Source organism: Mauremys reevesii, linkage group 13, assembly GCF_016161935.1.
Source record: "Mauremys reevesii isolate NIE-2019 linkage group 13, ASM1616193v1, whole genome shotgun sequence".
Lineage (NCBI taxonomy): Eukaryota > Metazoa > Chordata > Testudines > Geoemydidae > Mauremys > Mauremys reevesii.
Window position 1 is genome coordinate 16,357,295 of NC_052635.1, and position 12,026 is coordinate 16,369,320.

Consider the following 12,026-nt stretch of genomic DNA (forward strand, 5'->3'; position numbering starts at 1 on the left):
AGTAATAATGGGACATGTATTTTATTTTTACACGTGTGCTGGAAGTGGGGGTAACGGGGTGAACGGGGTATGTAACCGAAGAGGAGAGTCAACAGTAACTGGGTAAAGAAACAGGGGCAGGTTCAGCTTCTCTGTAAAGAAACTGAACAGTCACAGGTCACGCTGCTCGCTGCTCGCTGGTATTTGAAGAGTTCCTTGTCGCTGTCCCAGGCGCCTGTATAGGGCTTCATGAGCAAGTGCATTAGCGGGCAGGCTGGGTCCCCGAGGATGACTATAGGCATCTGCACATCCACAACAGTTATTTCGTGGTCCGGGAAGAAACTACCTTCCTGCAGGCGTCTGAGCAGCTCACAGTTCCTGAAAACACACACATCATGAACCTTGCCCGGCCACCCGACGTTGATGTTTGTAAAACGTCCCCTATGGTCCCCCAGTGCTTGCAGCACCATTGAAAAGTGGCCCAATTTCTCAGCAGCTGACTGTGGAAGAGGTGGACGATAAAGTGCGAGGAGGAGAAAACGGCGATGATCGCAGCGGGCTCCATGCTTGCAGTGCTGTGGCGTCCGCGCTGTCACTGACCAGAAAAGTGCACGAACAGATTGCCCGCAGGTGCTTTCAAGGAGGGAGGGAGGTTGTGATTGACGGTTCAAAGACGACACTTACCCAAAACCACCCTCGACACATTTCTCCCCCCAGCAGGCATTGGGGGCTCTACCCAGCATTCCAATGGGCAGCGGGGACTGCGGGAACTGTGGGATAGCTTCCCACAGTGCACTGCTTCCAAAGTTGACGCTGGCCCCGTGAATGTGGACTCAGAAATTCGAATTAGTGTATTTAGTATGGATACACAAATTCGACTTCATAAGGTCGAATCCACAAATTTGAACTAAGTTGATTCAAAATAGTCTTGTAGTGTAGACAAGGCCTTAGTTCCTTCCTATTTAACAGATCAGAACGGCCCCAGCCACTCCATATCCTTTCAACATGCGGGGTTAGATGGCTGCCCCCTCTAGTCCTGTATCCCTTCTAGATACTAAATTAGACCAAAAGTCCCTTCTGTTCAGAGATTTTTCTCCAGCCTGTCAAAGTTTACCGGGGTCACCACACATACAAACAAATCAAAATGCATAATTTGAGCTATTCTGGAGGCATGTGTTGGGCTAGTCCTTTCCAGTGCCAGTTGTGAAGGGAAAGAGCGATGGTAACAGGTGATTCACAGGAACTGAAAGGATGGAAATTCTGCTCAATTGCTGTCATTACCTGACTGTGTGTGGACTCATTTACAGTATCTCCAGTGGTCTCCATGGCACAGCTCAGGCTTTACACTAAATGTACCCATTCAGTGTCCTCAGAAGCCCTTTGTTATTGCACAATACATAGATCTGATATGGGGCGCACAGTGAAAGTTAGAAACAGTGGGCTACCAGAGAGGGCACTAGACTGGAACTTAAATCTAAAACTGCAAAATTTGTTCACTCGGCTTTTTTCAAAGATGTAGATTCAGTAACATTGAATCATTTTGCAAATTCATGTTGATGTGACCAAATTGTTTCAGGGGGAAAAAAACATGAATGAAATTCCGTTTTTTTTACTTTCTTGTTTGTTTTATTTTACTTTGATGTCTGTTATATTACTTTTATATCATATTTATGTACTATATTTAATATTATATACAGACAATATTTAAGAGTGTTAAATATTATAACATTATAATCAAAACCAAATGATTTTCCTTATCTAAACTAAACCACTTGGCAAAACTTTTCTATGCTTCTGAATCAATTTGTGTGTCAGGATCACTTCACATACATTTATTAATGAACCCACCATCCTACCATGGATCATGGTCTGAGGCACTCTCATGTCTGCTATCGGACCTTTAATGTGTCTGTAGTGTCAAGGATTGTTTGTTGGTTTTCCCATTTCAACATGCCCCTTATTCTCTCTGAGATATACATTGATTTTACAGAGCTGTCATTTCTTTAACACCTTTTACATTCAAATCAAAGTTCATCACTGGTTTCTCATTTACGTGTATATCTATATCCATGTCTGTATGTAAATGTAGAGATATAAGCCATGTCTCTGCTTCTGCCTGTCATACCACTGCTAATTAAACACACACTAGCTCAGTGAGCACTAGCATAAGCATATGTACATGAGCAGGGGAATCACACCCCTAGCTCATCATGTAGACATACCCAAAAGGAACCCAATAGACCCAAAGCCAAAAGGGATCACTGTGATCATCTAGCCTGACCGCCAACTTCCCTGAATTAATTTCTCTTAGAACTAGAGCAGAGCTTTTAGAAAAACATCCTGTCTTGATTTAAAAATTGTCAGTGATGGAGAATCCACCTCAACCCTTGGTAATATGGTCAATTATCCTCACTATCATAAACACACACCTCAGTTCCAGTCTGAATTTGTCTAGCTTCAACTTCCAGTCATTGGAACTTTGTCTGATATATTGAAGAGCTCGTGTTCAAATTTCTGTTCTCTGGGTAGGTATTTATAGGCTGTGATCAATTCATCCCTTATGGGTCTCTTGGATAAGCTAAACAGATTGAGCTATTTGAATCCATTGCTTGTGTCTCCCCCAATCGCCTCCCTTCAGCACAGCATCCCCTAACACCATTGTGGGACATTGAGATCTCCCCTGATTGTGTGGAGAGAGCACCCCATTCTGAATCCCTCCCCCCCCACACACACACATAGTCACTGCAGCACATTGTCTCCTAGAGACAGGGTGGGACATGGTGGTCAGCATTGACTTGAAGGGGAGAATGCTCTCCAGTCCTTGGGTTGTTCTTTGAATGTTCCCTATTCAAGAACTGACATAGACCATCCTTGCTTGGCGAGATATCTGATGGAACACTATGAAGAAAGAGATGCTTTGTGAGAATCCATTGCTGTTCTTTTATAGCTTCGTTTTGCAGGTTCTCTGGGATACCCCCCGGGAAGACCGAAATTGGAATACAAATGGAATAAATGTCTCCCAACTTATTCCCAAATAGTTGTGCTGATCTTCCTGGTCTCACTGTGAGTTTTGTCAGAAGTCATTTCTCTTCTCTGTGCCTGACCACTTCCCCCCCTCACCCGCCCCGTATAAAATGGAGGTAATAATATTTATGCATCTCCAAGGAATAACAATATTTATAGTGATCCCATGAGAGATATTAACAATATTTATAGTGATCCCACTGAGCAGGGTCACGCTGGGTAAGTACTTGGGTGGGACACCATCCAAGTGTAGCTAAAAGATTGTGAAGTTCAATTAGTGTCTCTTAAAATTTTTGAGATCCTAAGATAAAAGCTGCTTTAGGAAGCAAAAGGTATTATCATTCTTATGGGATCTTTACTTTTCTTATTCTGCAAAGGAAGGTTTCTCATGCTCAAACATTTCCCTTAAGGCTTATAGTGGAATCACACAAAGTTCTAGGATGTCCTAATAACTTTATTCTACAAAAGGGTTTAGGGGCAAAACCAAAACACTATATTCCAATGCAAACTGGGCACCCAAATCCTTTTAGGCAGCTTTGAAAATCTCACTCAAGGTCTCCATCTTACTCAATTATCCTGGTTCTCTCTGCCTTACTTGCAAGATGGTGAGAAGGGAAACATCTATTAATCCCAAAGGGGAAGGTATCAGACTGGTCACCCATGTAAGAATTCAGCTCCTAACCCGTGCAGTGTTTGCCTCCATCCCACATCTGCAAATATGGAAAATAATGTCTTCCTTGTATATTTAGCCTGAGATTTGTAAACTCATTTTAATGGGAATTGACATCCAAATCTCTGTCTGCTTTTAAAATCTCAGACTCTGTCTTGCAAAGGGCCTATCAAAATGGGTTCCCTTGATCTCAGCTAAGGCCAATAGGATGATACTGATTAATAATTTGCATGGCTGTGAAATTATTACTTTGTGTTCTCCCAGAGACATTGAATTAGGGGACCCTACAGTACGGTGTGTGAGTAATGCAATGAGACGCCAGTCAGCTCGGCAACCGACTGAAGTTGGAGAGGAAGAGGGGGGTCTAACTTACTAGGTAGGAAAGGTAATGATTGATAAGTGTAGACTCAGATTCATATTTTGTGTTACTTTTTAACCATTTGTTTCCTCCACTCCCTTCTTTAATTCTTATCCTTTCTTACACTAAACCTGCTTTTGGTTTATTGTAAGCACTCACAAGTGCTGTGTGGTTTGCAAGACCGCAGGTTTAAGGTAAAACTGGTAAACTGGGATATGTGGCATCTTTAGGGGCAGAGGATCAGGAATTTCTGTAAGTAGCCAGTGTCAGGGAAATACTTCAGAGGGGATGAAAGACTGGCATGCACCTGTTGATAAACTGCAAGGTGAAGTTAGAGCTGATGTAGCCCAGAGGGCAGTTTTTGAGAGGTGGAGAGGCTGGTGGTATCACATATATCACAAGAAAGACTCCCTCTCACCCCCCTGCCTTCAGTAACGAGGTGACCCACCATCCTGAGTACCCACAAAACTGTCACAACTCCAGGGAAGACAATGGAGCAATGGTGCCATTAAACCAGAGTAAACGAGGAGCGGATCGGGCCGTGTTCCTCTGTTCACATCTTGAGAAGAAATATATTTGCGGTTATGACTCTCCTCAGGGCTCTATTGATATCTTTGCTTCTCAGGCTGTAGATAATGGGGTTTAATGTGGGTGTCACCACAGAGTAGAGCAGGGCCAGAAATTTGTCACTCTCTGGGGTATAGCTGGACCTGGGTCGCAAGTACATGGCACTGGCAGAGCCATAGAACAGAGTGATGACTATGAGGTGAGAGGAGCAGGTGGAGAAGGCTTTGTGTCTGCCCTGGGCCGATGTGATCTTCAGGATGGTGGAGATGATGTGGATATAGGACCCCAGTATCAACAAAGAAGGGATCAGTGTGATTAACATCCCAGCTACAAAGACGGCAATTTCGTTCATGGCAGTGTCTCCGCAGGCCAGGGTCAAGAGGGGTGGAATGTCACAGAAGAAATGATTGATCCAGTTGTCCCCACAGAAGGGCAGGGTGAAGACGAGCGAGGTCTGACCCAAGGAGAGCAGCAAACCACTGACCCAGGAGCCAGCCACCAGCTGGACACACAGGCTCTTGTTCATGAGGACCACATACCGCAGAGGGTTACAGATGGCCAAGACGCGGTCATATGCCATGGCAGCAAGGAGGAAGCATTCGGTGGTCCCTAGCGAAAGAAGGAAGTACAATTGGGCAGCGCAGCCAGTGAAAGAGATGGTTCTGTCCTGAGAAAGCAGGTTCTCCAGCATCTTGGGGATGGTGACCGTGGTGTAGCAGATGTCAACCAAGGACAAATTGGAGATGAAATAGTACATGGGGGTGTGAAGAGCCGGGTCAAGCCAAACTGTGGCACTGATGAGGATATTCCCCATCAATGACACCATGTACATGATGAAAGTCGTCACAAAAAGCAAGTTCTGAAGCTCTGGATGAGTGGCAAACCCCACCATCACAAACTCTGTAGTTTGGTTTTTAGCTTCCATGTGCCTGGAGAGAGAAACAAAATGGGGGAAAATAATGAATATGAACTCTCTTATCCAGTACCAGACTGAGTGATTGATGATTATTCTAATGACAATTATGTTGGTGATTTATAATGTGCACACAGCATTCTAGGAACATTTCACCAACAGTAAAAAACATTGTTCCAGTTCATGGCTTTTTTAAAGAGAAATCAAGCCTCACTAATCTATTAGAATTCTTGAGGGTGTCAAAGTATGTGGACAAGGGAGATCCAGTGGATATAGTGTACCTGGACTTTCAGAAAGCTTTTGACAATGTCCCACACCAAAGGCTTTTAAGCAAAGTAAGTAATCATGGGCTAAGAGGGAAGGTCCTCTCCTGGATCAGTAACTGGTTAAAAGACAGGAAATGAAAGAGTAGGAATAAATGGTAAGAATAAATCTCTCCTCATATGGAAGCTGTTCCATACCCCTAATCATTTTTGTTGCCCTTCTCTGTACCTTTTCCAATTCTAATATATCTTTTTTTTTCAGAGGGAGCGACCAGAACTGCACACAGTATTCAAGGTCTGGGTGTGCTGTGGATTTATATAGTGTCATTATGATATTTTCTATCCCTTTCCTAAGGGTGCCTCCTTTTCAGTCTAAAAAATCACCCACCTCCCCACCCCTGCTGCTCTGTTTTCTATACAGTAGAACCTCAGAGTTCCAAACACCTCGGGAATGGAGGTTGTTCGTAACTCCGCCATATTCGTGATTCTGAAAAAAGCGCTCTGATTGTTCTTCCAAAAGTTCACTGCTGAACATTGACTTAATACAGCTTTGAAACTTTACTATGCAGAAGAAAAATGCTGCTTTTAGCCATCTTAATTTAAATGAAAAAAGCAGAGAAATAGTTTCCTTACCTTGTTGAATCTTTTTTTTAAACTTTCCCTTTATTTTAGTAGTTTACATTTAACACAGTACTGTATTGGATTTGCTGTGGTGCTGCGGTTGGAGGGGGGAGAGTTGGGGTTGTGATTTTGTTTTTTTGTCTGAGGTATGTGGGTGACCAATGAGTTTGTAACTCTGGTGTTCATAACTCTGGGCTCTATTGTACTATATCTGGTTCAAGTCTCTGTCTGTGTCAGCTTCCAGCAAGCTGGATCTGTGACTCTGTCCGCTTCCAACTGAGTTTACCATTTCTACCCCTGTGGATCAGCTAGGGACATCTTTATAACCCCACAGTGTCTTTTAATCTCAGCCCTGTCCTTGGATAGGTAAAAACACCCTAATCTGGATGGTGCTAGCCAGGTAGGTTCATCCCGCAATTGATGTCCCAGCTCATTGTTTGAAGGAGGTACCTGAGGGGATGATTTATCTGTGTCATTGCTTGACTCTTCCTGGATTCCTTAACAGCCCCCTTCACAGTCTTTGTTTGAGGTAACTCTGGGCATTCAGTCAGGCAGACATATAGAACTGAACAGGGAAAACCAAATCATACACAATATTCCTAAAAGCTAATACAGACATTTCCTCAGTTTTTCACATGTAGATGATATATAATTGCATCATAGATTTTCTGTCTGTCTAACTCTCCAGTCTAAATCAACCATAAGCAAGATCGGATTGTATAAAGGACTGATTCTTACCTTGTCCTTAATGTAGGAAGCAAAGAACACCTTGTTACATGGCTAAAAGAAAGGAAGTCTCACCTCCACCATAAAGTTCCATAGAGTAGATTAATTCAAGCATAAGGAATTTTCTGAGTTACCTTAGCAATCACGTAAAAAAATGTGCTTCCTCCAGAATTGTTCTTGACGCACTTCTACATCTGTATTGCTTTCTCCATCTAGGCATGGAGAAAGACTGAAATCTGTCTCTTGAGAAAGAAAGAAGCTTTTATACTTGTATGCTGCAGCATGCATAATATTCCAGCTTTCTCCTGAACATTCTTGCCATAACAACATGAAGCTACAGGTCCAAAATACTCGGCTAAGAAAACTATCTGCAGAGCCTTGAAATGGACATCGCTGATCCTGTTTGCCTATAACTGTGTTTACAGTGTAGTTGTAGCTCTGTCAGTCCCAGGTTATTAGAGAGACAGGATGGGGGAGGTCATATCTTTATTAGACCAACCTCTATGGTGAGAGAGAGAGAGACAAGCTTTTGAGTCACACAGAACAAGAACAGATGCTGGTCCAATAACAGATATTACCTCACTCACCTGGTCTCTCTCTAACTGTGTTTTGTTTTTATCCAAGACTTCCCTCACCCATTTTTCCTTTCCTACCATGGGCTCTGCAGCTCTCCTATCTGCAGCATTCTGACAAACACAGCTCTTGTGTGGAGCAAGGACATTCTGGTTTCTTTATAACCATTGGGGATATCATCCTTTAAAAAACACGTCTCCAGTTTTTCATTGAGGAATCAGACAGTTAACGCTGCTTGTTAATGCACGCTACCACGTAGCACAAATCAAGTGTGGGGTCAAGCCACTGCATCATTTGTCCTACTGGACACTATTGAGGGCACTGGCATTGAAGGTGGTGCCAACCATATGTTGCCAAATCTGAAGCTAGAGAATTTTTCACCTGATGCTGTTGATCAAGCAAGTCAGACAAGTCCCCTACCCCACTCCCTCTGAAGCAGTGAGCATGAGGCAAGGTCAGAGGCAAGAGTCCTGACACATAAACCTGGAACAATATCTGCTATGGCAAATCCTCAGCAAAAATGCCGAGGATCTTGCTTAAATTCTAGGATGACCTTTTTCAAAAAAGAGCTGTGCTGGGCCACATCCTGAAAAATATTCTGAATTTGCAAATCCACCTGGATTGATGTTTTAGGGTTTTATATTTCATTCAGCCTTTACCCAGGCAAAGCTTCCATTTCAGTTGATCTTTATGAGGAGCTTGTTTATTTTGTGCTCAAGCAAATCACCCATTGACATCCATGGAGCAAAAATGCCCTTTGAAGGCATTAGACCAAAACTCCCATTGAAATCAAGTGATCAAAATGTCCTTTGAAGCCACTGCCCAAATCTCCTATTTAAATGAATGGCTCAAGATGCCCACTGAACTCAATGAATTAAAATCTCCCTTGACGTCAATGGCTCCAAATGTTGTACCATGGATACTGGGCTATATAATTGGTTATGTTTTATAGTAAAAATTAAGGTATTAAAATAAATAACTAGGATAGTAAATACTAGTATTAACCATTTTCTTTTTATTTATGCCTTGCAAGTGACAGACAGGATTTTGTCTGTGTCTATGTTAATTAAATTACAGGAATTTCAAAGGCCAAGGCCCCAATATAGGAAAAAAATAGTTGCAAAATTTAGTAAGGCCTAATTTATGATGCCTTTCTTGTTCAACATAAAAACTGCTATTTGTTACCTTTTTAAAGGTCTCTGTAAAAAACTGCTTATGTACATAAGAAATGCATGCGTCAAAAATATATATATTAAAGCCAAATGGCCAAACAAAAGTAAAAAACTAATAAAACTAAAAAACCTCCTTAAAAACGCAAAAAAAATAAATAAAATAAAAAAATCAAGGCACATCCGTGGTTAAGAAGGGGCAAACTAACAACCCTGAGGTAAAGGCTGACACCCTTAAAACACAAAATAATTAATTAAATCAAAACCAAACAGAATGATCCTCCCAAAAATGTTTTGAGCCATCAAAAAATAACACCCACTGAGGAGTAACCGGTTATAAACTGACACAGCAAAATCCATAAACTTCAACCAAAAAAAAAGAACTTAAGAACCCTCTCCCACCCCCTTGTTAAACTCACAGCCCACAAAGAAACTGAGATCCACACACTATTCATGCAAAACACTAAGAAAATCTCCCACTTTGTCACACAGTGTAACTTAGGCCTGGTCTACACTAAGGGGGGGCGGGGTCGAACTAAGGTACGCAAGTTCAGCTACATGAATAGCGTAGCTGAACTCGAACTACCTTAGTTCAAACTACTCACCAGTCCAGACGCCGCGGGATTGAAGTCCGCGGCTCCCCCGTCGACTCCGCCGCCGCCGTTCGCAGTGGTGGAGTTCCAGAGTTGACGGGAGCACGTTCGGAGTTCGAACTATCGCGTCTAGATTAGTTCAACTCCGAGAAGTCGAACTCTACGTGTCGACCCGGACGGTAAGTATAGACGTACCCTTAGGTTGACATAGTTTTGTAGTATAGACATGCTCTGAGAGAGGTGTGAGTACCTTTTGGCACTATCGTACACCCTGTTCTACCCAATGGAAAATTTGACCATGGGCACTTATATTGTTTCATAAATTCCTATCTTTGTCCCCACCTGTCTCAAGCTCTGTATTCTTTCAGCATGGATAGTCACGGACCTGTTTCTATTTTCAGCTCACATAATCACAGGGTGCTCTGTCTATCATGTGGATTTCTCTTTAATATTTCCTAGTTAATATGAACACTAGGTCACATTCCATCAGCAACTGGCATAGCGCCACCTCCCCACCCTGCCCGAGCTACATGTGGGCTAGGGGTAGAGTTACTAACTCCAGTTGGGTTCATTTGGTCCAGGAGATTCATCATACCTCCACAATTAAGGAAATAGTTATTTTTAATATTCACATTGCTCTGAAAGCCACATACAGGTCTAGAAAACACGACCTCTGAGGAAAGATTGAAAAAAATGTATTTGTTTATTGTGGAGAAGAGAAGCATTGGGGGGACGTGATAACAGTTTTCAAGTACATAAAAATTTGTTACAAAGAGGAGGGAGAAAAATTGTTCTTGTTAAGCTGTCATGGGATAAAAGGGAAGGTCCTTTCATGGATTGAGAACTGGTTAAAAGACAGGGAACAAAGGTAGGAATTAATGGTAAATTCTCAGAATGGAGAGGGGTAACTAGTGGTGTTCCCCAAGGGTCAGTCCTCGGACCAATCCTGTTCAACTTATTCATAAATGATCTGGAGAAAGGGGTAAACAGTGAGGTGGCAAAGTTTGCAGATGATACTAAACTGCTCAAGATAGTTAAGACCAAAGCAGATTGTAAAGAACTTCAAAAAGATCTCACAAAACTAAGTGATTGGGCAACAAAATGGCAAATGAAATTTAATGTGGATAAATGTAAAGTAATGCACATTGGAAAAAATAACTCCAACTATACATACAATATGATGGGGGCTAATTTAGCTACAACGAGTCAGGAAAAAGATCTTGTAGTCATCGTGGATAGTTCTCTGAAGATGTCCATGCAGTGTGCAGAGGCGGTCAAAAAAACAAACAGGATGTTAGGAATCATTAAAAAGGGGATAGAAAATAAGACTGAGAATATATTATTGCCCTTATATAAATCAATGGTATGCCCACATCTTGAATACTGCATACAGATGTGGTCTCCTCATCTCAAAAAAGATATACTGGCACTAGAAAAGGTTCAGAAAAGGGCAACTAAAATGATTAGGAGTTTGGAGGGGGTCTCATATGAGGAAATATTTAAGAGGCTAGGACTCTTCAGCTTGGAAAAGAGGAGACTAAGGGGGGATATGATAGAGGTCTATAAAATCATGAGTGGTGTGGAGAAAGTGGATAAGGAAAAGTTATTTACTTGTTTCCATAATAAAGAACTAGGGGTCAGCAAATGAAATTAATGGGCAGCACGTTTAAAACAAATAAAAGGAAGTTCTTCTTCATGCAGCACACAGTCAATTCGTGGAACTCCTTACCTGAGGAGGTTGTGAAGGCTAGGACTATAACAGCATTTAAAAGAGAACTGCATAAATTCATGGTGGTTAAGTCCATAAATGGCTATTAGCCAGGACGGGTAAGGAATGGTCTCCCTAGCCTCTGTATGTCGGAAAATGGAGATGGATGGCAGGAGAGAGATCACTTGATCATTGCCTGTTAGATTCACTCCCTCTGGGGCACCTAGCATTGGCCACTGTCGGTAGACAGGATACTGGGCTAGATGGATCTTTGGTCTGACCCGGTACGGCCATTCTTATGTTCTTAACTTCTGAAGATAGGACAAGAGGCAATGGTCTTAAATTGCAGCAAGGATGGTTTAGGTTGGACATTAGGAAAAATTTCCTAACTGTCAGGGTGGTTAAGAATTGGAATATATTGCCTAGGGAGGTTGTGGAATCTGCATCATTGGAGGTTTTTAAGAACAGGTTGGACAGACATCTGTCGGTAGTGATCTAGATAATACTTAATCCTGCCATGAGTGCTGGAGACTAGACTATATGAGCAGGGGGTTGGACTAGATGACCTCCTAAGGTCCCTTCCAACCCTGAGATTCTATGATTCTATGACCTCTCGAGGTCCCTTCCCTATGCATGAGGAAATTTTTCTTCAAAGTTGGTAGGCTGGCACCGGTGCTGGGGTAGAGTTTATGGTAGAAAATGTGGAGTCATTTGATCCAGAGGTTCCTAATATGCAGCCATCTACAATATGAGCATTTTAATGTTCCAACAGCTCTAAAATACGTAGGCATAGTGAGATTATCTGGGCAAGTGCTATGCCACAACAGGGAAAAGGGCATATGTCCTGATACAAGTTTGGGGT

The 12,026-nt window shown here is 42.3% G+C and overlaps 2 protein-coding genes across 2 annotated transcripts in view; one reads left to right on the forward strand and one right to left on the reverse strand.

Moving 5' to 3' along the window:
• LOC120381226 (olfactory receptor 1020-like) overlaps positions 1-12,026 on the forward strand; it is a 233,212-nt gene that overhangs the window by 138,680 nt on the left and 82,506 nt on the right. The window lies entirely within an intron of this gene.
• On the reverse strand, positions 4,585-8,579 carry LOC120381229 (olfactory receptor 5V1-like). Its single transcript, XM_039499383.1, has 2 exons — positions 8,556-8,579; positions 4,585-5,496 (listed from the first exon to the last, which is right to left on the reverse strand). The coding sequence occupies exon 2, from the start codon at positions 5,488-5,490 to the stop codon at positions 4,585-4,587; it is 906 nt and encodes a 301-aa protein (XP_039355317.1). The 5' UTR covers positions 5,491-5,496; positions 8,556-8,579.